Genomic DNA, 27996 nt, shown 5'->3' with positions numbered 1-27996 from the left:
AGTGCCATTTTTAGCACTTGGTCTTGTCTTCTATCCGTTCTTAGTTTAGGGCAGTGGCTTTGCAGTTTTGGCCTTGGCAATTTCTAATGTTTTCAGAGAGATATTTGATTTTTGTCACTCAAGTCTTTAATAAAGTTACTTTATGACTTTAGTGAGGGTAATGGGTTCATAAGTGTACCCCTTGTGCTACACCTAGTAAAGTGATAACTTAAAGTTGTTTTTAAAAAGGGCCAAGTAGACTCCCTAAGGTGATACCAAGAAAGTGGGGATGTTTGAATGTTCTAAAAGATTAATATTTTAGCCTCCCCAAAAGTGACGCCATGGCAAGAGAAAATAAATTGTTTTAAAATGTTTTTGAGAGCTCATGGAAAAGGCTCAAACCTCTAAGGTGGAATTTCATATTGCTTTGAAAAGTGAAAATGGAGGGAAATGTATTCAAATTGAAATGAAGGTTGCCCTAATTCTTCCCTCTCTGTATATATTCTTATTTGAGCTCTCATTTGGTTATGCTTAATTGGACAACTTAATGTTATGCAGTTGCATTGATTTCTGGAGTTCATCTTTCTTTGGATAGAGGATGAAATCCCTCTTCTAGGTAGTTAGTTTCGGTGGTGAAATATCCACCATAGCTGGTTGGTGCTTTTGGGTCGAAGTTATTCAGTGATTTTGGCTTGTGGGTGATATTTGGCTTGAGAAAGATGAAGATATATTCACTTTGCTGATGTGAGTTTCATGATTTTGGTGTGGTGTGTGCTTATTTGGATTATCGTTTGAGTTTAGAGAAGTTTTGAAGCATTTTTGAGTGCTTGTGTGAAATTTTTTAGTTTGGAGTGCTTTTTCTGAGTTTCTAGATATCACCTTTCTGCTCATATCTCTGAGAGTTTGATAGCAATCATTCTGGGTATTTTTTCTGATTGTTCCTCATAGCTGGGTGTCCTAAATAGAGCATTCACTTGGCATATTTGGTGAAGTATTGATTTTAGAGGCTGGTTGCCCCTTACAGGAGGTCTGTACCATCATTCCTTGGCAGGTGGGACTTGTAGGAGGTCTGATGTCTGCATTTTGTTGGCTCTGTGTCATCGTTCTTGGGCACTTTTTATTGCTGGTGAAGTTTTCTTAATGCTGGTGCAAATTTATGGTGTTCGGAGGCTTAATTATTAATCTTACTATTTGCCCTTGTTTATTGGAGCCCGAGTTTGGAGGTTGGAATCAGATCTGAGCATAACTTTATGATTTGAAGACTATATGAGGCCTGATTATGTTTTAAATCTGATTCATGATATTATGTAAAATTTTGATGAAGTTTGAATGAAGACTTGTTATAATCAGCACCTTAATTTCTATGATATGTTGCAAAGTATTATGTTATATGCTTGTTTCTTATCTTGAATGCAATCTGAAAGTAAACATCAGCAACCTCTCTTAATTGGATACAAACTTGCAAATAACTGCTTTGAAAAAAAGCAGAGGTGGTTACTACAGAATGCAACATTGACAAATATCAAAGATATGTAAGGGGACAATACCACAATGTCGATACAAGGCAAATGAAGACAACTCAAGGAAAAACACACTTTTTAAGTGGCTTAGCTGTTTCAAAGTTCTACCTAAGCATCAAGAAAGGTGGCAAAGTGAAGAAGAAAATGTGCCTAGTGCTGAAGAGGAAGAAATTAGTTGATATTCGTGCCCTTTTGGAGTGGTATTGTCCTTTCAAAATTCCACCATTTTTCTTCAAAGTGACTTGAAAACTCCACCAATGTTATAAAATGGCAAGAAAAAAAAAATAGCATGCCAAGGTCTTAAGGAAGGTGGCAAAATGGGAAGGAAAACACACCAAGACAAGTTTAAAGGTTTTTGGGCAATATGGTGCGTGTTAGAGGTGGCATAGCCAGTCGAAAAATGTGCCAATGTGACAGAGACTAAAGTAAAATTCACCAAAGTCAGAAACAAAAAAAGAGGAAATAAAATGAGTATAGGTGCACATTTTAAGTGGCAAATGGCTTATTGGCATGATTTTTAATAATCCACAGCAAAGCTAAGTCACTAGAAGAACAAGAGTAAGGCACATGATTTGAGTAGCTTAGCCACACAAAAGTTTTGCCTTCGTTAGAAATGGTGGCAAAGGGCTCATAAAAGTGAGTCAAACATATGAGGGGAAACAAAGATAAAGCGATGTGAATCTTTGGAGTGGCTAAGCTACTCCAAAGTTCCACATATGATCAAAAAGTGGTGACACGATTTGAGTAGCTTAGCCACACAAAAGTTTTGCCTTCGTTAGAAATGGTGGCCAAGGGCTCATAAAAGTGAGTCAAACATATGAGGGGAAACAAAGATAAAGCGATGTGAATCTTTGGAGTGGCTAAGCTACTCCATATTTCCACATATGATCAAAAAGTGGTGAACTAAGCTCAAATTCATAAGGCGGCATTGAGTTATGTCTACTAAGGGTTAAAAGCACAAATATGAGGAAAACTTTTGTGCTGGTTTTCCATCTAAACGGTCCTATAGTTGCACTTTTGAATGGCTTTGGGATCCAAAAGTTCGTATAGTTGCACTTTCTGGATGGCTTTGCCATCTAAAAGTTCTTACAAACATAATTTCTAGCTTGATTTGCCATCCAAGAGTTCTTATAGTTGCACTTTCCAGTTGGCTTTGCCTTGACAAAACTCCAATCATAGGGAAATTCACATTCAAGTGTTGGGCATATTTTCACAGTTTAAGTCTCACTGTTCAGTAAAAAAATTGTCCAGTTTTCAGAACAATTCTATTTTTTAAAGTACTATTTTAGTACCTATGCAAATTTTGAGTAATGGTGAAAGCTCAAAAATTCTAGTAATGGTCAAGAGTTTTATGCCAGTGTAGGCATTGAAGAAGTAGAAGCATATTTGCTTCCAAGGAAGTTTGTGCTGTACAAAGATCATGAAGCCATACAATTTATAAACAACCAAGGTAAATGAAATTAGAAACATAAAAAATTGGTAGAATTTCTTTAAATTTACCCATTTCTTTTTAGAACACAAAAGTAGAAAATTAAAAGAGTTGTAGATTCGTTGAATGGATGGTGCCTTTTGATGACTGAGTGTCAAGTTGAGGTGATTAGTTTCATTCCATGATGGAATTATTCCCCTAAGATGAACATTTTAAATATGTATTCAAAGCATATAAAAATTCAAGCAGCACAGATCAAACTCTGGGTGGAATTTTTTTGTGCAAGATGATATTCTAAGGATCAATAGTTGTGCATTCCTCAAAGGTAAAAGATAAACTTTGATGAAAAGGAAATATAGAGGGTGATTGGCAAGCCATTTTGGCATACATGAGGCACTTGCATAGGTAAGCGAAATATATTGTTGATCAAAGATGGGAGCAAAGCTGAACATTGGATTATGCATAGTTTTTGTATTAATTTCAATCATTGCATATTAAACTGAGCTACTTGAGGGAATAGACATTTCTAAAGTTTTCAATGATATTCATGAGGAGCGGATTGTGAGTAACGAAGAGAAACTGAGTTTGCAAGTTCTTGATTGGGAGCTTCAAGTGTTGGAGGAGAGAGGAAATTGAACCATTTTATATTCCAGAATTGTCAAGAAGACCAGATGTGAAGAATATTTTGAGTACATTGTTGCATGCAAGAACAAGGCATTGGAGGATTATAGATGGTTGAACCGCACAGAGATCAGCTGCTTTGGTCATTTTGAAGAATTTAAGTCTGATCAGTGAGCAGAGTGTGATCAGCATTCACAAGACAAAAAACAATTCTTCAATATTTTCTTATGCTTTTGGAAGCTTTCACAAAATGGGGCATGAGAAGGTGAAAGGTTGGAGAATTCAGAATGTTAGGGATGAAGGAAACCAATACATTCATTATTTATCCTATGTTGTTACAAATTGAACTGAAAGCTCAGAGAGGGGATGGAAAAAGTCAGTTCAGATTTCGTAAAGAGAAATCAAGTGAAAGAATACAGGTTTTGAAGACTTGTAGTGATTTTTTAAATCAATGCTGTTGTTGTTGTTCATGGTTCCTTGTGTCATTGTAAATCTGAATGAAAATCATAGAATGCTGTGTCTGTATAGCGCACCAGGAATATGCATATTACAGCTGGGTTTGGCTGCAAAAATTAGGTCACAATTCGTTTGGCTCCATATCCTTGACTGCATCAATATCCATTATTACTAATGTATTGAGGACAACTCTTTTATTATCTTCCTTGTTAGCAAGTAACTATTTATGTTTCTGATATTTATTTTATCCTACTTTTCAAATTCATGCCTTGTTTTAAAGTTTCATTGTGAGAGGTAAGCAGCACTCATTACGTTTTTGTCTGGTTCTTTTGAAGTAAACCAATGCTTTTGTTATCTATTTGTAGGTTTATCGCCTATTTCTTTATGCACTCTTGAAAATGTTTGTTATATGTCGGGGATGTTTCACTTTCACTGTTATTTGTAGATCTCCAAATATTTTTTTCTTTTTTGTTGACTTATATACCCTGTTTATTTATATCTTTCGTAGGGTGGCTGGAAAAGATTTTAGGTTGACTGTCTTGCTATTGCGGCCATTCACTATTGATATTGTCTTTTTATGGGACTCTCTCTCTCTCTCTCTCTCTCTCTCTCTGGGCCAATAAGTAGGGAAAATGCACTATCAACCAATCAAATGGGTTGTTGTACACTGAATGGTCAACAATCTTTGCTGTCTATCTTTTTCTTCTAAGGTGATAAAATTGGTGACTTTTCTATTTCACAGAAAAGTGAAATCTGTTGGAAAATTTTAATTGAATATCTCATCAATCAACAACATCTATTTTATTTGTTTCTCATGACCATTAAATAATGGTGACTGCATAGTTGAAAATACTATGTTGATAGGGCTACAAGTGCAAGACTATTACTTAATGGTTGTAGCAAGATGTAACCCTCTTGTCAAGTAGCAGATGTTAATTGTTGAGCTTTACTGTCTGCACTCAGAAGGGAGATTAAATGGTGGACTTATATGTGAATTGGAATGCATATCTTATGGTCAGATTCAATGTAGGTGGTCTTGACATAGGGCCATAATATTAATGGAGAGCCTCAAAAGTAATAATGAAATAAGTATTTTGGTTGAAGGCGGATTGGCAAGTTCGAGTTTATTACCGAGCTTGGTTCTGAGGTCCAAGCCTAGGAGCATAAAAATTGAAGAATGACATTAGGTAAATGGAAAGTGATATCCTTTAGGGTCACATGGAGAATCTCATGCCAAATTGATGTCTCTGTCTGCATTGACGTAAAAGGTTCTTTTTATATTTAGTTTCTATATTTGGGATGTAATCATGGCGGGTAGATTGGATACATAGAACCAACGTGTAACCAACTATAAAATGAAACGGGCCTTAGTGCACCACACTATTATTGCGTTTATTATTTATTGACAGAACATGTAGATAAGTAGAACAAACTAAAGTGTTCAATTCTGGAGACTATTATCTATAGCATAAACATATTTTGATTGGTTATTGCTAATAAATGCTATTTTGTTTGATTATGTTTCTGGATGGAATTGCATTAGATTTTTTCTTAATATGATGTTTTTGGTCCATCTTTTGGTAAGAGTTCTGTATAAAAGTGTGCTTGATTGTTAAAATGAGCTATTTCCCCCCTATAAAAGGACAGATGGTGATTTTGAAGTTGAAAAGGAATTTTGATAAATCATTACTTAATTACATTGAGATTTCAGTTATGTGTAGTTATTATTGAGTTTCTTTATCAGTAGTTATGATTGTTCAACTTTTATTATAATTTTAGGATCAGTTTAATTGTACACTTATAACATCAACTATTGTCTCTCTGATATGTTAGTTGTGGGATTTGCATCTCAACAACTTGTCTAAGTTACATTTTAAGGTTAAATGTGGATTAACCTTTTATGCAATTTCTTTTTTGGGCTGTAAAATTGTGTTGCATGTTATACGCAATTGGGATATTGATTAAGCATTAGATATGCTTTAAATATCCACTTTATTTTTTAATGGTTGAAATGGTAACAAAGTTGTTTTGGGATTTGTCTTTCAGGTTTTGCTTTATGCAGGATCACAAGGCTTGAAGAAAGTAATTTGTGATGCTGAACATTATCCTATTCGAGGATTGTATAGTTTCAGTGATTATTTTGATGAAATTGATGCTTATTATCAATGCCGTCTGGGAAACGAGCTTGGTCTTTCAACTGGATGGGCTGGGGTGGATGAACTTTATCGGGTAAGCTTTTTCTTTATCTATGGTTTCATCTTTTAGGTGCTTAGAGTCAGTACTAAAATTATAAGTTTCTACTCCTATAGGTTGTTTTGTCGTTAAAGGAGGGGTTTGATTAGGGACCTTCACACAATAAACACAAAAGAGCATACCACTTACATCATGTTCCCATGGGCCAAAGCTTTGAAATGTTGTCCATAGGATGCCAAAAATAAAAATAGGCATTACCTTAAAATTTGTATATTTATAAGGGTAGTGAAATTAATAGGCCTAGCTACTAGATACAAGATGCTAGCCAAAAGAGCCAAAAGAGGGAGGAAAGATCATGCACATTACTACATCAAACTAGGAGAGGAAGCATTGATGTTCTTCCATCATTGCTGCCCCTATGGTCACATTGACCATTTGTACTATGGATCTAGCTTCCACCTTTGCCATCAAAGCTGCTGTATGCCTCCATCCTTGATCATAATCAGATCCCCCACAAGTACCTCTCATCTACCATAGGGATGTTTCTTGAAGGAATATCCAATTGAACGATAGGTATGTATCCATCCACTATGTCTGCTAACGGGGAAGCCTTGTTCACTATGATCAAATCACGTCACCTCTATATTAATAATCAATTTTTTGGACGAGGTTCCATGATATACATTCCAGGTGAATATTAGGGTTAAGATCCTTTTGTGGCTTTGATGAAGGGGAATATCTCTTTTCATTTGGGCAGGTGCTATTAGACATAAGGTGCTAATGCACAACCTAGGATATTAATGTTTAGAATGTTGTACTATTTTATAGATTAATTATGTGTAATTATATAACTATCATAATGTAAGTTATAACTGATCTAACTTTGTTCCTTAGCAATAAATAAAAGTGCATAGACATTCCGACATGTGCCCTGTTTCCCTCATTGCTTTCCTATTAGAAAATTTGGTATCAGAACCATTTCTATTCAATCATTCAATTGAAACAAACATTTTGTATGCTCAACTCTACCAAAACTGAAGGGGCTTCAATGGCAAAGAAAGAGATTGCGCAAAAACCGATGAAATGGATGGCAGAAATCACAGAATGGACTTCAGAAATTGCACTAGGGTTTGTCAAGGTGCAGAATTCAAAGGAGTTGTGCGTGAGGGTTTGAATTGTAGGCTGGCTGTGGGACAGAAATCTATGTGTTAACTGCATAAAAAAGCTGTGGGGTTTTCTAGTAGGGCAATATTAAATAAAAGAAAATCGCAAGAAGATTAGGTGCAAAGGCAGAATAAATAAAAAGCTGAGTGCTGCTATAGGTGCTCTAGAAAACTAGATATGTTCTACAACCTGAACCTTTCTATTACTGTCATTTGGTTGTTTAGGCATTGTATTGAAAGTTATGAAATTCAATAACCTGTGAATTTAAACTATTATTGTAGAAACTTGGTGAATAACTTTGCTAGCATGTGAGTACTCGTGAAGTAAATAAAGCTGGCAAGTTACTGGGCCAAAAATTCACTTAAAAAACCACCGAATAATTATGAAAAATTTGCAAGTCTGACAGGAAAACTTGCCAGGGTGGAGAAAAGACTACTCTTTCTTTTCCTTATTTATACAAATTTTCTTTCTACAACATTGTATTGATTTATTAATGGTTGGTTAATACTTAAAAGTGATTTTTTTAAATGGCATGCACTATGAAGGTCCATGTGGTCTCAAAGACTTCAATCTGCTTTTGGTGGTGGGCGCTCTGCCCCTTGATCCCACTCTAGATCATTATAGTAATTGTGCTACCCCTCAAACATGCTGGGGGCTCCACTCCCAGATTCTTTTTGCTGACTCTGTGTTTCTGAACTATGATTTAAATTGTCATGATTCATAACAGTCTAAATTTTCTAGTTGAGGGTGTATTCTAGTTTTGTTTGATTTCTGATATATAAAATTTAGTTTTACCTGAATTTTGAAAAATCATCTGGGAAATTTATAAAGTTTGGAGTGATGAGATACAATATGTGAGCTTTGGACTGCGATTAGGTTGTTTTGATAAGCATTAAAAAGAGGTACTTGTACTTCCCAAACTTTTTCTCTGATGATTATGTACTCAATGTCCAAAATGTCAATTTCATTGTCTTGTGGACAAGTCTAAAAGCTGTCAAATATCAGATAAAGTCATGCAATCACTGAAAATCTAAAACAATTGTTCTCAACAAGCTAGTTTCCTTGCAAGTCAATATATCTTTTGTAGGGTGAAAAACAATACAGAGAGCTGAGGGAACCTACTACAAGATTGTGCAGAAAGTGCTTCTGTGACACAACATAAAGGCAAAGGCAAAGGAAATTGTACAAAAGGCTTTGTAAACTTCATCAAAAGAGAAGTGAAAAGTTTCTACTACCATAAATTCGGGTATGGGAAGAAGGAATGCCAGAAGCTACAGCAAGATTTGGCTGATAAGTTTACCAGCCAATGAATGGAAATAGGATTCTGTAGAGGAATATGCATTTGTTGTTTCCCAAGATGGAAAAGAAGACATTGGGCATTGGGTGATTTGATTTAGGTGCATCACAACATTTGATTTTGTTAATGCATTAGTAGCTTCTGCAAGATAAGATTTTCCTAACTCGTTAATCTCCTCCATTCTGTTTTGGTTTACTCATCTATGCTATTAGATTATCTGATTTATGCTTTTCGAACTGAATATGTTTATCAGACTGTAACTTTGATCTTGATTATGATATTGATATTGGATAAAGATGGTTAGATCGACGACCTGCTTAACGTAGTTAAGCTTCGATCTAAATGCTATTAGTTATCGGGCTTGTTTGCTTTGACATCTGTTCATTATCGGGTGTGTTTATATCGATCTGTTATCATTTGCTTTGACACCGATTCATTATCGGGTGTGTTTATATCGATCTGTTATCATTTACAATGGCACCGATTAAGTTATAATAAACACCGAGTGAATCGGTAGACAGTCACGACCAAGTGACATCTTGGTCGGACATGTCTAAAAGACATGTCCGATCAAGGTGCCACTTGGTCGTGACTGCTTTACTATATATACATCATTCAAAAGAAAAGGAATGACATTGAAATCGATACATGTTCATCTTCCTTACCTGCAGAAAAGAAAGACGATAATATTATTGTCATAGTAATAATACCAAAATCTTAAATACACCATCTAGCATATAACTTGTTCATTAAATTGGAAATTGCAATAACATTTACAGATTTGTCAGAAGGATTGATAATAAATTTGACCACAGCCGATTCTAATTATGAATCAATATTGTTTGGAGATTGATGGTCTCACATAGTAGATAATAGATGCAATTTTTTTATTCTCACTGATACTATGAAGCATATGTTCAAGATGTTTTGTTTGTTCCAGAGATGAATAAAAACATAATGTCTATCAGCCAATCTTCCAAGAACCCAAACAATAACATGAATTTTATTGGCAACAAATGCTTGGTTTCCAATGGGAAACACAATTAGTTGGTTGGCTTTGATATTGAACAAAGAGGTCTATATTAACTTGTTGGTCTTGCCATGCTCTTGTAGTGGATGACAACAGCAGTGTACTTTGTCATGGAAAGTATGGCCATCTATATTTATAGTATCTTTTAGCACTTAATTGAACTGATATGGCTTACCAAATTTCTTCCATTTCAGAAAATAGGATACCTCTGTAGTGTGTTTAGCTGAAAAACATAAGAGATAGCCATTTCCAATTGAAAATGCATTTGGATTGAAGAGTTTATTGATCTCATCCATGCTGATTTATGTGAGGCATTGTAAATTTCAGCAATGACATCAAGGGCAAGATATGTTCTTCTTTTGGTTGTTGATTTTACTGAAAGAATGTCAGTTTACTTTCTCAATTTTAGTCTAACTGCTATAGTAGCTTCATAAAGCTCAAAGCATTGGTGGAAAATTAGATTGTTAGGCACACTAAAATTCTCAAGTCCAATGAAGGATAGATTATTTCAAGTAGTTCAAAGAATCTTGTGACAAGGAAGGAATACAAAGTGATTCTAATCTTTTTACAACTCTCAACGAAATGGGTTTGTGGATATTAGGAATCTCAAAATTATGAAGATGGTTTGTTGCATGCGGCATAGCTGTTAATTCTTGTAACGTCAGTCGTGCAATTTCACGATTCCGATGCATAAATTTGATTACATGTTAACATATATAATAATAGATTAACTATTAGTATATATGTTAACAAATAATGAATAAATCAAAATTGAATTATTGTGTTTGCCACCGGTTACACCGTTTCATGTTATCGGGTTGTGATTAAGCGATTCTTAATAAATCGCACTCCTCACGATCGGTCAAGTAAATGATTCTTAATGCTTATTAACGTGTTGTGGTGAGTGGTACGTAGGGAAGAGATGTGCCATCCCACGTGAGAAGACATATTTCTTCACTACGTAACATTCACATATATAGCATGCATACAATGAGGAGGATGAAGACACCGAAATCAATAAGTGTTGTGCATCCTTAAATTCACACTACAACAGTTCAAATACAACTTTAAGGTTATATCTCCATCTCTTCTATCTTCTTGATCACAGAATTTAAATAAACTTAACATGGTATCAGAGCGAAGTTAAGGAAGATCAAATTAAATTCTGTAACGATCTTATAGACTTTCACCCAGCCCTTAGTAGATCACATTCCTATAATCCTAATGGCAATCGGAGTTAGGTTTGAAGATCGATTAGATGGAGCATCAAATTTTGTATCTTGGAAATTCAGGATCATGCTTGTTTTGAAAGAAAATAACGTTGACTCCCAAGTCAAAAGTGAAATTCCTGAACCCTCTGATGATACAGAGAAAATTTTGTGGAGCGAGGATAGTGAGAAGGCTCTTAAGATAATTGTTGATTCAGTGAGAGACCGCATTGTGCCAGTTATTTCTAAATATGAGATGGCTTTTCAAATGTTCAAAGCCCTAGTTGACATTTATGAAATCAACAACACTAGTAGGGCTCTCACCTTAAAGAATCAACTACACCATATAAAGATGAATAAAGGAGAGACAGTTACATCCTATTTCTTGAGGATCACTGAGCTTAGGGATCAACTATCCACTATTCAAGATCTAGTAGACAACAAAGAACTTGCTATGATGGCCCTAAATGGGCTTCCTACCTCATGGGAATCGTTCATTCAAGGAATCGGTGCTTGTTCTAAATTTCCTAAGTTTGATAGATTGAAAACCGATTGCATTCAAGAGGAATCTCGGCTAGTCACAAGAGGAATAAAACACAACAATGGTAATGAAGACATTCAACTTCTAAACTCTAATTCCCACAAGAAAGGAAAGAAGAAGAACTTTAAGAAGAAGAACTTTAAGAGAAAGAGGGACAACGACTCAAATGGAAAGAGGTCTTCAAAGAAGAAGAGAGACATTTCTAAAGTACAATGTTTCAGATGTGACCAATATGGGCACTATGCAATGAAGTGTCCAGACAGGATCAAGCAATAGGCTTCAATGGTAGAAATTAAGAAAGGGAGTGATTCTGAGAAACTAGTCTTCTACTCAACCCTCTCTAGTCAAGTCACCTCTAGTTCCAACACATGGGTGATTGACATCGGAGCATCTCGACACATCACTGGATTTCGTGAGCACCTAGATACACTTATGGAAAATTCAAATGAAGAAGTGACAATTGGTGATGACTCAAATTATTCAGTTATGGGAATACGAACCTGCAATATCAACCTAAAGTTAGGCATATCCCTACAGCTGACTGGAGTTCTATTTGTACCTGGTATAAAGAGAAACCTTGTCTCAGTTTCTGCACTTGAAGATAAGGGTTACAGATTAACCTTTGTGGAAGGAAAGGTACTTGCTTGGCCAAAGAACTCCATCAAGAAAGCCCACACCATTGGAGTAAGACAAGGGAGCCTCTACAGACTTTGCATCACTCCACCTCAAGTCTTGATTCATGAGACTCCAAATTCAAATCAACTTTGGCACAAAAGATTAGGGCACCTTCATTTCCATGCCCTACCTAAGATAGAGAAGATGGTGATTGGCTTACCCAAGCTAAGTCAAAATTCTAAAGGAGCCTGCAAGGGGTGTGCCTTGGGAAAGAATACTAAAGGGTCTTTCAATTCTAGCAACAATAAATCCAAAAATGTATTAGAATTAGTTCATTTTGATTTATGTGGACCCATGTCTGTACCCTCCTTTGTAGATGATTATTCTAGGAAAACCTAGATATATTTTTTGAGGTTCAAAGACTCTGAAGATATCCTTTCTAAATTTAAGGAATTCAAAGCTCTTGCAGAAAACATGACAGGTAAGAAAATAATAACCTTAAGAACAAACAATGGGGGGTAATACACTTCTGATATGTTTAAAGATTATTGTATAAATGTTGGGATTAAGAGGGAGTTAATTGTACCTTATAACCCACAACAAAATGGGGTAGTTGAAAGAAAGGATAGGACTATAGTAGAAGCTGCTAGGGCTATGTTGTTTGACCAAAATATAGAAACTTCATTTTGGGCTGAAGCATCTAGGACAACTGTGTACATTCAAAATAGGTGTCCTCATTCTCTTCTTGATAATAAAATCCTTGAAGAAGCCTTTACTGGTAACAAACCTGACATAAGTCATCTCCGGATCTTTGGGTGTCCAGTCTATATTCATGTGCCCAAAGAAAAGAGATCAAAGTTAGAATCTCCTGGAAAGAAAGGGGTATTTGTTGGGTACAGTGAAACCTCTAAGGCTTACAGAGTAGACATACCTGGTCAAAGGCAAATTGAACTAAGCAGAGATGTCATCTTTGAAGAAGACATTGCATTCAGGAGGTTCAAAAGCTCTAAGGGGACTTTCAGAGAAAGTAAGAGACCTAACCTATTTTCCAGTTATACTGCCTTGATGAGTGAGATCATTGATGCAAAAACTTCCTGTTTTGGAGATGCTCTCAAGCATCAAGTTTGGAAAGATGCTATGTCAGAAGAGTATCAGTCAATTCTGAAAAATGATTTCTGGGATATTGTGCCTAGGCCTAAAGGCAAATCTGTGGTATCTTCTAAATGGCTCTTCAAAATCAAACATACAGCAAATGGCAGCATTGAGAAGCAGAAAGCAAGGTTTGTTGCCAGAGGTTTCTCACAGAAAGAAGGTATTGACTGTGAAGAGACATTTGCTCCTGTTGCTCGATACACTTCTGTCCGAGCAGTTTTGGCTATTGCAGCATCTAAAGGATGGAAAGTCCATCAAATGGATGTTAAGACTGCTTTTCTGAATGGTAAGATTGAAGAAGTTTATTTGGAGCAACCTGAAGGTTTTGTGATTCATAAGGCTAAATCACATGTCTGCAGATTAAAGAAAGCTCTATATGGACTGAAACAGGCCCCCAGAGCATGGTACGAAAGAATTGATTACTATCTCTTGGAATTAGGGTTTTCCAAGAATGAAGCAGATCCAAATCTCTACTTCAAGGTAGTCAATGGTGAATTATTAATTCTTGTTCTTTATGTTCATGATCTACTAATCACAGGAGAGGATAATTGTATTTCTCGATGTAAGAAAGAATTAGCCTCTGAGTTTGATATGAAAGATTTAGGAATTCTTCACTACTTCCTTGGATTGGAAGTTTGGCAACAGGCAGATGGTATAATCCTTAATCAAGGAAAATACACCATTGATATACTCAAGAGATTTGGAATGATGGATTGTAGATCCATGACCACACCTATGGAGACAAATCTGCACGAGGTAAAGGAAGTAGTTGCAGAATCAGAGTTTGCAGATCCTACCCTCTACAGACAGATTATTGGATCTCTGATGTATTTGGTAAATACAAGACCTGATATATGTTATGCTGTTAATGCACTAAGTCAGTTCATGTGTGAACCTAGGGAAATACATCTTGTTGCTGCAAAGCATATTCTGAGATTCTTTGAGGAACTATTGGTTTTGGTCTGAAATATAAACATGTAGACCTTGACCTACATGGATTCACTGATTCTGATTGGGCTGGAAGCGTAGTTGATAGGAAAAGCACATCAAGATGTTGCTTCAGTTTAGGATCAGGAATGATCTCATGGATATGTAGAAAACAGTCTTCAGTTGCTCAAAGTTCTACAGAAGCTGAATATATTGCAGCCTCCATGGGAGCAAGAGAAGAAGTATGGCTCCGGAAATTGCTTGTAGGATTGTTTGGTCAGCCCTTAAATCCTACTGTCATCTATTGTGACAATCAGAGTTGCATCAAGCTTTCAATGAATCTAGTATTTCATGACAGGTCTAAACACATTGAGATTCCTTATCACTATGTTCAAGATATGGTGGAAAGGAATGTGATCCAACTGAATTATATTAGTACAGGTGATCAGATTGCAAACTTCTTACCAAGCCTCTCTCTAGGATCAAGATTGAACACTTTAGAGATAAACTTGGTATGGTTGAAAATGTTATTTAATTTTGAGAGAGTCTCATTTATTTTGATATACTAATATATTTAAGATGTTTAATGTGTAAACTCTTTTATCTGTCATGTGTGTGACTCCATGACTTCATGGCCCCCCCTGAACATTATTGAAGGGTGACGACTTTTCAATAATGAACACTTGTTTCAAATTGATATTGTAAGGTGACGATTTTACAATTATCAATTTATCTATCTTGACGGATATTATGTGACTTGATATCTGTGGACATGTCATGATAGTATATATATCTCTGAGACATTATGGTAGATATCAGTTGGTTGATATCATTAAATAAACCATAAATATGATAGAGATCTTCATGGTTAATTTTATGAACATAATTTTCGTGGACATGCCATGAATCATTATCAGTATTGTAGGCATCATGTGACTTGATGCCAGTGCACATACCTTACTTGATAACTATGACTTATGGTGAGTATCATGAGACTTGATATTCATTGTTGGACCATATCTTTGAATATCACTATGGTGTGATATCTCCTCTTCACAATCAATGGATGAATTGTGATGTTTTCTCTAACATGAAATGTGTCCTCCCTAGTTAAGAGGGAGTGTTAATTCTTGTAATGTCAGTCGTGCAATTTCATGATTCCAATGCATAAATTTGATTACATGTTAACATATATAATAATAGATTAACTATTAGTATATACGTTAACAAATAATGAATAAATGAAAATTGAATAATTATCGGTCAAGTAAATGATTCTTAATGCTTGTTAACGTGCTGTGGTGAGTGGTACGTAGGGAAGAGATGTGCCTTCACACGTGGGAAGACATATCTCTTCACTACGTAACATTCACATATATAGCATGCATACAATGAGGAGGATGAAGACACCGAAATCAATAAGTGCTGTGCATCCTTAAATTCACGCTACAGCAGTTCAAATACAACTTTCGGGTTATATATCTATCTCTTCTTTCTTCTTGATCACAGAATTTGAATAAACTTAACAATAGCAAGGGTTTACCATTTAGATATTGGGGTGAGGCAGTATGTATGATGGTACATCTCTTGAACATAAATTCATGCAAAGCCTTGTATAAAATGACTTATGAGCAAGCATGGTCTTTGATTTTATATCATATACAATGGTTCAAGATAAGAAAAAAAATTGTTTTTGTGGTGTTTTTAGGATGGGGATGTCAAGAAACATGGGAATGCATTTTTGGACAGCAAGGGATGAGAGGCCTTCTTTTTTGAGAACAATTAAAAAAAGGGAAATTTAAAAAATAAAAAATATAGGAAATTTCAACTATTCATACGATAAGCCTATTACGTCATATTATAGTTGAATTGGGAATTCACATTAATGTTGAAATACAAATTGACAAAATTTTATTATTTTAAGATCAAATTGTCAATTTGCATATAAAACAAGTACACCAAAAGGCTGAAAGATGACAACTACAAAATGAAAAAATGTAGAAAACTGATATATCAACAAAATCTACTACTAACAAGTCTTAACCTTACCTACATTAAAATCAGAGTTTGAACCTAAGTCACTCCCAATATGAGGGATGTGCTCATTCAATGGTGTCCCAACAAATCTCTCTTGTGCCTCATCAACTTGTGTGGCATCTTTGGGATCAACATCCCAACACATGGTTAGAGTTTGATGATACTTAGATGCTTGTTAGTCCTAAAGTTACAAGGTGCTAGACACAACCGCTGACTGCTCACATGTTGAGAGGTAATGTAATGTTCCCTTATTTTAATACTCAGGGACACTTAGATGTATGCAAAGATGATCTTATATCTGATCTGCTATGATTAGTGCTAAGTATGGATAGAGTATCTCTGCTGTGTCTGATATGTTGATAATAATTGTGCAAGGATGATCTCTGATCTGCAAGGGGGGAGTTTACTCTGATATGACAGTGTAAACTATGTTGCTTGGTTTTCTGTTTCTGCTTAAGACTGTTAATGTATGCAAGGGTATATTGTATTGGTCTAATAAGACCTTCAATCTATGAATGCTTGCCTGATATATAGGATGATGTAATGATTCTATATGATCTTCAGATATGAATGCTTGCCTGTTTTATCTTGTGACTTACAGAGAATCTGATAGGGGCTGTGTCTGATATGCTTCACTGGTAAATGTGCACCCAAAAGCCAAAGGCTGCTTGCTCAAGGTGAGCGAATCCACAAAGGATGAATAAGAAATGAAGATGTCCGATGAAGATCCAAATGATGTTTCAATCTCCTTTAATATATTCTCATTTTCTTAGGGATACCACTTTTCAAATAGACACAAGTGATCAAAATCATATCTCTTCCTTAATCGCAACCTTTAGAGAATAATTACTAATCATAAACAAATTGTAGCTTTCTTGAGAATATTTAGTGGAGGCACTGGATTGCACCTCTTAAATATCAATTGGTTAGATATCAATCGTTGTTTGCCTCTTTACTATGTCAAATCTGGCTGGTTTTGTTTACATTGTTGACTTGTCAATATTCCAACGCTGTTTATGGGTTGTTTCACACAACTTTGTTATTGAAGGCATCCATGCTTGCTCAGCAACCTCTTCCAAATCTTTGATCTCTGTAATGGAAGTCCTTAATATGGGTCGCTAGATGTTTGTTTGGTTTGTTTGACCAATTGAGTCTTACTTGCTATATATTAGGGATTAAATTTTTAATATACAGATCGCTGCCTTTGCATATGATTGCCGATTATTGAATAACTAATCAATAGATTGCTGACCATAATCAGTTCTTAAGCGATATTAATTCTTCTTCGACATACATAACTGATGCTATATAGTCCACTTCTCTTGTTGGTATCTTTCGGCATGGTGATGACAGTGATATGTTATATATTTGAACCGTCACTGTTTGTGTGCATTGGTTTCCTGATAAGCTCAATGTCGTAATCTTATTACTCATGAACTCATCATCTTATACTCGCTGCATATCACTGTCTTAATCTGATATATTAATGAGAACAACCTCCTTAACATAAACCTGATTTCTACCTCTATTATCATCCTGATCAATAACCCTTTGTCCTTCATGGCAGGCATTCTTTGGAGGTTAATTTTCATCGTTCTTGATCAATAATCCTCAACAACTGTTTGGCTTGTTTGTTAAACTTCAGCTTCTTTCACTACATTAACCCCCATTGTTGCTCATATTGGTTAAAAGAAAATTGCAAGAAAATTGCAAGAAAAAAAAAAGATTAAGAGTTTAAAATTTGAAGGAAAGGGTAAAAATTCAAAATAATTTGAAAAAATGAACAATAGATGTAAAACTTACCTCAAATGATGAATTGATGATTGTTTCCTCTCTCATTCTCATTGTTGTTCTCTTATCTTCTTATCTCTTTACTCTTTTCTTCTCATAAAATAGCTAAATGGCAAGATGAGTGTGATTTATGTTTTTTATTGTTAAGTTTGGGGTTTCAGAAAGGGATGCAGGGCACCCACTCTATTTCTTTTTTGGTCCATCTTTTGTTTTATAAGTTGTAGATCATCCCCCACTTCAAGGATGGCTAGTTGTCTCTAAGATAGTCAACGGATGTCATTAATATCCTTGGTCGTTCTAGGGATGACTAACCATCCTTGAACATTTCTGTTTTCAATCCAATTAGGGGTCTAGGGACCCAAGTATGTTATTGTGGTGTTCCTACATCCTTAAAATGTGAAGGGGATGCGGACTCTTAGGAAATCTCAAGATTCATCCCCCTATACCATTTTAGAAAAGCGAAGGTCGTATGCTAAGAGTAGGAGATAATTAGTTGCTAGTTGTTGCCGGGAATAATCATTATGTTATGTTGTCATATTATGTTTATGTTGTCGTCGGTAATAATGAGTTACGGCGGTCAGTTAGTGAGTTGTCTCGAAGGGCAATTGGACGCGACGGTTGGTTGCACCCCTTTGGGTATTATATATTGCGTACCTTTCCTTCGAAGTGGAGCATGATAGTTGTGTCAAATGTAATGTTATAAGCACTTGATGTACATGGACTGTTGAATTAATACAGAGACTGGTTAATTAATGTATTTCCATTATGTTCTGTGCATTTACTTTATGCATTTAACCGTTTACCCGAGAGGGCAAACATTTGGCATCGTTGCTTAGACGTACTCGGGAACGGAAGACGCGGATGGCGCACAGACACAATGGGCCTACCCGTTGGTGAAATAAACCCAAAGGCCGACGACGCGCGAACAAAACTTTACACAGGAGAAGACACGACAACGCGAGAATTTTCAATTTTGCCCCAGGTAGCCATCCAGACCTATGTCCGATGAGAGGCGGCGGAGGCGGAAATCCCACCAAGTACCGTGTGGACAACGCTGGAGGTTAGCCCGGCAGTAAACCAGTTGATGAACCACCTTCCCCGGTTGCTTGCACAGGCATCATTGGCACAACAGGCCCGCCTGGAGGAGATTGCCCAGGAAGAGCGACGACAACAAATCCTGCAACGCTACGAAGAGAACAGCCGACGGGAAACGGAACGAGATGGCGCCAGGCCAGGAGGGAATTGAACCTTGAACTTTTTATATTCAAATAAAAGTGTCATTGAGACGAGTTGTATCTGAGGAAATGTGTTGCGAATTATGGAAATGTACGGCAATTAATGCCCAATCTATTGAATAAAGATAGAAAAAAAAAAAAGAAACGGACGAGTGGGAGGTCGCGCAGAGGGCCTTGATTCTGGAGCAGCAAGTAGAACGAAGGCGTAGGCTAAGGCAGCTTGCCGAGGGGCGATCGGCCGAGGGGTTGCTCGAAGGGAACCTAGGAGGTGTCACGGAGGTTGCGGAGGCATAGATAGACGGAGAGAACTACACTCTCTACACTGTCGTAGGGTTGCCCGAGGGGAACCTAGGAGTCATGGAGGGTGCCAAAGGCGACCTCTACAGTTCGCTTGAATACCACCACCATAGGGTAAGAAGCCGCGAAAAGCTGGTGGAACAAACAAGGCGAAATCTAAACTTGATCGACGCTACCAGAGACCTACTAAAGAATTTGTCCATTTCGGAGGACAATTGGAGGGAGACGACTGAAGGTGACGGTACGGCCGACGGTGCCGAGGGAGCACAAGGGTACCGTACGAGAGGCAATTTGTTCGGTTCGGGGTCAACAACCTTCTCCGGAGGACCCACGAGTGGAGGGTCAGGTGCAGGAGGCGGAGGCAGAGGATCATCAGGTACAAGCACACAACGCACTAGAGGAGCGAGACCGAGCGGTGGGATGGCTAGTAAACAAAAGTTGCCGAAGTTCAATGGCGAGGGGAAGGAAGATCCTGTCCGCAATTGTCGAACGTGTGAAACCATATGGTCAGCGAACGGTGTTACTGACCAAAACGAATGGGTAACGCAGTTCCCAGCCACGTTACGTGGAGTTGCCATAGATTGGTACTCCGATGTGGACAAGCAAAAAGTGGCCACGTGGGCCAATCTACAGAAGGGAATTCACGGAGGAGTTTCGGTTGCTCCGTGATGATAATGAAATTGTAACAGAGATATACAGTACCAAACAAGGTACCAAGGAGACAGTACGGGCATACAACAGGAGGTTGAAGGAATTGCTGGGAAAAATGGAGAGTCAACCAGCAGATGGGTTGAAAAAGTGATGGTTTGTGGAGGGACTAAAGCATTCCCTCCGAAGGAAGATGAAAATCGTTCCACCTACATCATATGATGACGCCTATAATAGGGCGATGGACCTGGAGAGCGAATACAAAACGTCAAAGAAGAAGAAAAGCAATAAATATTCATCTGACGATGATGAAGACTCTGACGGGGAAAGCTGCAGCAGTGGTGAATCGAGTAAAAAGGTGCACGCTCTCCAAAAGGACATGGAATGAATGCTGAAGGAATTCAAAGCCATGAAGGGGAGTACAAGTAAGACTGAAGAAAATGACCTGTGGTGTACCGACTGTAGGAGTGACGAACACACCAAGGGGTCCTGCCCCAAGAAGGCTTTCTGTGACATTTGTCAGATCGCGGGACATTTGACAAAGGAATGTCCCTACAATATGAAAACCAGGAGCCAACAAGTTCTCTTCACGCAAGAGCAGCCGGCCGTCGGAACTTCGTAAACCAACACAACAACATCATCTAGAGGTTACCGGGACAACAGACACGGCGGCGGAAGGAATAGCAACAATAACAATAATGGAAGCCGTATCCAGTATGACGCTAAGGGCCGACCAATTATCCAATGTAGGGCCTGTAATCAGTGGGGGCACTTCGCCCGTGATTGCACGAAGGAAGCCACCCCTCAGCACCTCTGTCTATGGTGTGGGCCAGTCGACCATGAGGATGCAAATTGCCCATAGGTAGGGGTTAATCTCCTCAACATTGAGAAGGCTGAGAAGAGTGGTGAGAAAGAAGTACTGGCGATCACCCGCGCCCAGACGAAAAAAGCCACTTATCCCGACCCCCGTATGGAGAAGGAGAGATTATGGGAGGCAAAGGCCAATATTGAACGTGAGATGACGGCCAAACGACGAGACAACGAGGTGGCGAGTACATCATCCCTACAGAAGCAGAAAATAACATCATTGGACAAGTACTGCTGATGGAAGTACCTATAAGGGTAAAGGACCTTCTAGAAACACTGCCACAGTTAAGAACCGCCATTTTTAATTCTATACAAACCACTGCGCAGACACCTTTGCGTGCCACACAAGCGGAAGTTTCAGTCAGCCCCTCGGCTGACCCAATGTTGTTGGCCTTAAATAGTGGTCGGCATCTTGCTGTAGTAGAGATGGAAATTCTTGGGGCTAACCTCAAAGACACCATCGTGGACGGAGGTTCGGGGGTGAATGTACTGCCAGAGGATACGTGGAAGAAGTTGGGGAAGCCAAAACTATGGCCACCCACGTTCAACTTGGTAGGTGCAGACCAACACGGCATCAAGCCACTCGGCACCTTGATGGCCCAACTGGTCACCATTGGCACACAACCTTTTATACTAGATTTTGTGGTAATCCCACTCAAGAAGAAGGGGTACGATGCCATGTTAGGCAGAGGGTGGTTGGTTACAGCAAAGGTGAACCACGACTGGAAAAAGAACACCCTTTCTATGGAGAAGGGGGGGCAGAAGTACACCATTGATCTAAGGACCTAGGTTGTTGACGAGGAACTTGCATCATCTTCGGAATCGGAGGATGAAGGAAAAGGCGACTCGAGGGACGAAGGACGGGGCTGCAGGGAGCCCAACGACGAAGGGATTCTTGAACTAGGAGAGTGCTCCGAGGATGAGACAGGGTCATTGAACGAGCTCTTCCATTGGCAGATGGAGGATTATGAATGTTCCAGAGTTACAGGCTCAAAGTAGAGGAACCAGAGCAAGTAACAGAGGAGGTGTACCTGCCAGAATACATAGAATATTGGAAGGGAGACGCCCCAAACCCTGGTGACATAGATAATCCGAAGAACAATTGTGTCGACAACGATTGGAACCCTGTGTGGAAGGCCGCAACCTTCAAAATCTTTATTATTCTTCTTCTTCTTATGTACGGGAAGGAGACTGTGGTCCCTGTGGAATTTGTGGTTCCTGGTCTTCGGATGGACATTGAAAATAGATTGGCCACCAACGGGTACAAATTGAAACCCTACCACGCGAAGCGCACAGGGGACCCAAGAGGCCGGATGGACACCCAAGAGGATGGAAGGGGACTCAAGAGGCTAGGCAGGCGATTGGAGAGGCACGGGACCAACGCGGGAGACTCTTGGGCGAGGAAAACCGAGAAGGATGAAGGACGATCCCAGTGGCATGGGACTCAAGCCGAAGACTCTCGACAATTAGATTATAAATAATTAAAAAAAAACAAAAACCGTACGACAGTTGACTGAACGGCTGCAGCAAAAAAAACAAAAAAACTCGCACGCCAGGTGACCGTATGGCATGAAAAAAAAGAAAAAAGTTAAAATTTTTTTAATTTAATTTTACTGAAGGTGGAACCATCGGAGGTGGAGCCACTGTGCGGTGGAACCATCGACGGTGGAACCACCGTGCGGTGGGGCCACCGAAGGTGGTCACCCACACACCGCACACCCAACATAAACCCCCGCGCAAGGCAAACAAGGAAACACAAAACCCCCGCACGCCGCACAACAAGAAAAAAAAGAGAGACGCGCACAGCAACGCAGCACCGCACAAACAAACACATCCGAACGGTGGAGGGGTGTTGACCGCACGGGAAGGTGGCCGTACGATTGGAGGTGTCAGTGCTGTTGTTGACCGTACGGGGAGGTTGCATGGTCGGGGTGCCATCGGTGACATTACAGAGGAAACAATTTAAAAGAAAAAAACAAAAAAAACGACGACGACCAGATTGAAAAATTATTCGATGACAACTGGAGCCTGGACACTGAAAATATTGGAGTGTAGAAGAAGGGTTTTGACATCATAAAACATCACAGAAATGATGCGCGCCATGGACCCCGCGAGGGGCGCTGCCCCTCGACCCCGTTGGGGCGCTGCCCTAGACCCCGCGGGGGCACTGCCCCTCGACCCCGCTGGGTGCGTTGCCCCCAGACCCCCAATTTATTTTTGAGCTATAGAATACCACGGGAAGTATTGTGGTTGTCCGTACCGTGAGAAAGAAGCCTGTAGCTAAGCATTGGCATGGAAGCCATAAGCCGTAGAGGGAGGCGGATTTGGAGGTTGGGAACAAACAGAGTTTGAGGGAAGGCATTGCAGGTCCGCGCAGTTGTATGACACCAGGGAGTTATTCATTTCAGTTTTTAGCCTTTGGGGAGTGTGATGGAGGATTTGAGGTGTCTCCTAGCCTTTGTGCCAGCGGGTTGTGGCCACCGCCAGGCATGAATGGTACGCTTTGAGGAACTTGGAGTATGTCTTGGCTAGACGTGAGGTTGCCTTGGTGGATGCAGAGAGGGCTCGGGAGGAGCTAACCACCAGGTTGGAGGCAGTACTAGCATGAGATGTAGCTCAGCGTACCCAGTAGTTGGATGCCGGGAGGGCAGCGCGGGTGGCTATCGAGGACAAATTGGCTAGGGAGACAGTATCATTTGAGTAGGAGTTGGTGGAGGCTGAGACTGAAAAGCGTGTTTTGTAGACAAGTTTGGTTTAGGCACAGGAGGACTTTGATGTCAAAATAAGCAATAATGGTGAAATCCGCACTTGAGCATCGAATGGTCGTAGAAAAGGGTTTTCAGGCAAGGACGCAACAAGTGTATAAGTTCTGGGCTCCACTGGCATCAATAGTTCCTGCCATCCATCTCTATTTTGTATTAAGTCGTCTGGAGTCGACTTCTTTTCTTGGGGGGGATGATGTTGCCGGGAATAATCATTATGTTATGTTGTCATATTATGTTTATGTTGTCGTCGGTAATAATGAGTTACGGCGGTCAGTTAGTGAGTCGTCCCGAAGGGCAATTGGACGCGACGGTTGGTCGCACCCCTTCGGGTATTATATATTGTGTACCTTTCCTTCGAAGTGGAGCATGATAGTCGTGTCAAATGTAATGTTATAAGCACTTGATGTACATGGACTGTTGAATTAATACAGAGACTGGTTAATTAATGTATTTCCATTATGTTCTGTGCATTTACTTTCTGCATTTAACCGTTTACCCGAGAGGGCAAACACTAGTTGTGGTGATTAATCAAAAGCTTATAGAATTAATGACGTTACCACTTTCTAAGGAATAGTTAGTAGGGATGCATAAATAAAGGAGATTTAGATAACCACCAAAATAATATTATGCTAATCAACAACTTTCTTACATAGTACATACATACCCTTGTTTATATAGAGCAAGGGTGATGCTTATTAATGGAAAGATGGGTGGAAAGTGATTCTACCTTATCTAGAACGAGTCTAACATGTCGTAATCATTTGCTCAAATTGAAAAATTATTACTCAAAATAATCAGATAACTTTATTCAATTGTAGAGCCATTTAAATAGGCAATTGCAAGCGGTGATGTTTCTAAAAAGAAACAACTGCTTCTAAAATAGAAGCCAAAAATAGAAAACTAAATAAATAAAAAATTACACTAATGGCTATTAAAATACTAATTAAATATTCTAATATCCTCCCTTAATGGTCATTCTATCTATTAAATACCCTACAAAAGACACTGCAAGTCTTTTGATCACAAACAAAAAGAACACTCTGTTGCGGCGGAGACCCTCCCTAGATCTGCAAAGTGTTAATGGTCAAGAATACCAAAATCCATCCAACCTGATGTTGGGTAACCAATCTGAAACTTGGAACCATGATTTTGAGGAAAAATCAGAAAACCCTCCAAAACTGAAAATACAAATCATCATTTTTTGTGGAAAAAAAATGGTAAAAACCCTGAAATGGCGCGCGGTAAAACCCCAAACATCACGCGGTAAAACACTAGTCATCATGCGGCAAGACACCAAACATCACATGGCATAACATCATACATCACATGGCAAAATGTTGATTTTATTGTAGTTGTGGTCGCAATCCACATGCCTACATAAATAACACAAAGCTTGTATTGATAATAATTATACTGATGATATACTTATTATATTATTAGTTGTGAGATAATATAATTATATTATAATTATTATATTATTAATTGTGATAATATAATTATACTTATAATTATTAATAATATAATAATATTAATATTATATTAATATATAATCATTAATAATTAATTATTTAATAAAGTATGGTGCCCCTTGGTGAAAGGGCACCTCTTGCATATATATTATGAGATGTGTGATCTCATTGAGTGTAGAAGATAGTAATAATAATAATAATAAAAAAAAATAGGCAATACCTAGGACTTTAACATGGTATGAGAGCCAGGTTAAAAAAGTTTTGTGCCTGTGCGTTGAAGATGGAAGACCTCCACAGATATCTACATTGAAGATTCAAGAGCAGACTGCCAACTCCTCGAGGGTCATTGTCGTGGCTAAGGAATGTGGCAGAGACGACACGAAGCACTAAAATCGTGAGAGGATAAATAACCATATACTACGGGGGTGGTATTGTTATCGACTTCTGAAGAATACGACTTCATATGAACCAAGATATAGTGGTTAGCACTAATGTCATATTAAAAATACAGGTTGAGAATATGAAATGATGCGATCATGTTAATGGGTGTGATATTATAATAAAACAATGATTCAGTCAGCAACGATAAAAAATATTGTTTGCAAAAGACATGGGTTAAATAAAGTATGCTGACCGTGACAAAGATGATTAACATAATCAATCATGTGGTTATCATTTTGATATGTTGGTCGATTCACTGAAGGATATGTGTGATTAAATTATAGAATAAAAATAACACACAACGATGTTAATGCTGTAGAGGCCCCAAATTTCAGAGTACTATTCTATAATTGGCCTGTAACATTTAATTTCAATGGCTTATTATTGACGTGAAGCCATATATCTAGTTTGGATCGGCCCCTCCCTCCATTTTCTCTCAGATATATCGTTGGGGACTAGAGGACTTGGCTTGGAGGATCAGCATCGAGAGTCGATCATCTCTCCCTCTCATTCCCCTTCTTTTTCTTCAATTCTTGCTATTGTAAACTATGTATTGGATTCGAGCATTGTAATTATGTAACTGAACACTCCTCATGGAGTTGGATGTAATCTATTGATGCTGAATATGAATTCAAGAAGTTTACATGTGTCGGTGTTCGTATCGGGCATGATTGATAATTTGATATGCTATCTTTCTCTTGTGCTCATTGTTTCATTTTAACTATATGTTTAGGAAATACAAACTGGAGCGTATATTTCCTTATAACGGAGTTGAGGTCGGCACATAATCTGAAATCATCATCCTTTGGATACCATAACCCATAATCTATTGTACCTGCCAAATATTTGAATATCCTTTTGACAGCAATATCATGAGTTCCTCTAGGATTTGACTGAAATCCAGAAGAAATACAAACTGGAGCGTATATGAGTTTCTGCACCTAGTGTCACAAGAAGAACTGGTTTCTGCTTAATACAATTGGTTTGCTGTTTCTAGGGCCATTATCAGATCTTGAGAATTCTATTGTTTTACACTCACACTTTTTGAAAGAATTTTCCTGCTTCTGAATGAGAGTATTAAAATTGTCTTTAAGGATTTAATGATCTACAATTATATAAAAGACTTGTTTGTAGTCTGACATGCTTCACAACTTTGATTCTAGAAATAATTTATGGTGTCACCCTTATTTCAAGATTTATGTAGTCCCCAAAATACTCTCATTCAGAAGCAGGAAAATTCTTTCAAAAAGTGTGAGTGGAAAATACCTTAAGTAAACTGACCTAAACAATAACAAAGATCCACCATAACATCATGTGAATAGGTCCCATTTATGACATATATATAGGCCACAATTTCTATTCAATAGATCTCATGTGAATAGAAATTGAGATCTATTCACATGCCTTGAGAAGAAAAGAGGAAGAAAATGTTGCTAACTTGTGTCATGCTAGGAGTCTTGCCTTTTGAGACTTATGTCATTGAGTTAAGGAAGTGAATGGAGGTCTGTGAGTATGTGTTCTCAAGGATGATCGACTCTTGATGCTGATCCTCCAAGCCAAGTCCTCCTAAGTCCAGTCCCTTACATCAAGGTAATAGAGAACTCACCTTATGTCATTAAGGAAGTGAATGGAGGTCTGTGAGTATGTGTTCTCTAACTACCCAACTTAAAGACAATTAATAATCTGTGAGACTTATGTCATTGAGTTAAGGAAGTGAATGGAGCTCTGTGAGTATGTTATGGGGACTAGAGTAAAGAATTTTCCTGCTTCTGAATGAGAGTATTAAAATTGTCTTTAAGGATTTAATGATCTACAATTATATAAAAGACTTGTTTGTAGTCTGACATGCTTCACAACTTCAATTCTAGAAATAATATATGGTGTCACCCTTATTTCAAGATTTATGTAGTCCCCAAAATACTCTCATTCAGAAGCAGGAAAATTCTTTCAAAAAGTGAAAATACCTTGGTTGAATAATTAGTGTCATTTCAGATTATTCATATACGCTCCAGTTTGTATTTCTTCTAGATTTCAGTCAAATCCTAGAGGAACTCATGATATTGCTGTCAAAAGGATATTCAAATATTTGGCAAGTACAATAGATTATGGGTTATGTTATCCAAAGGATGATGATTTCAGATTATGTGCCGACCTCAACTCTGTTATAAGGAAATTTTAAGCATTGATGGTATGTAGATGGAACTGCCTTCATTTCATGAATCCATGGCCTGCCCAGTAAGATATTGTATGACAGATGAAGATCAAGTACCTGGAAAATGACATCTCTTTCTACAGGTTCCACCCTGATTAGTAA

General features: G+C 38.1%; 1 protein-coding gene across 7 annotated transcripts in view; it reads left to right on the top strand.

Moving 5' to 3' along the window:
• LOC131071984 (twinkle homolog protein, chloroplastic/mitochondrial) overlaps positions 1-27996 on the top strand; it is a 270809-nt gene that overhangs the window by 123151 nt on the left and 119662 nt on the right. For all 7 annotated transcript variants that reach the window (XM_058008018.2, XM_058007998.2, XM_058007986.2 and 4 more), the window contains one exon: positions 6052-6234. In XM_058008018.2, the coding sequence (XP_057864001.1) occupies positions 6052-6234 (183 nt within the window). The remainder of the gene's footprint in view (positions 1-6051; positions 6235-27996) is intronic.

Source organism: Cryptomeria japonica, chromosome 11 (genome assembly GCF_030272615.1).
Source record: "Cryptomeria japonica chromosome 11, Sugi_1.0, whole genome shotgun sequence".
Lineage (NCBI taxonomy): Eukaryota > Viridiplantae > Streptophyta > Pinopsida > Cupressales > Cupressaceae > Cryptomeria > Cryptomeria japonica.
The sequence above is the reverse complement of the archived record's forward strand: the minus strand, read 5'-3'. Positions and strand labels throughout refer to the sequence as shown.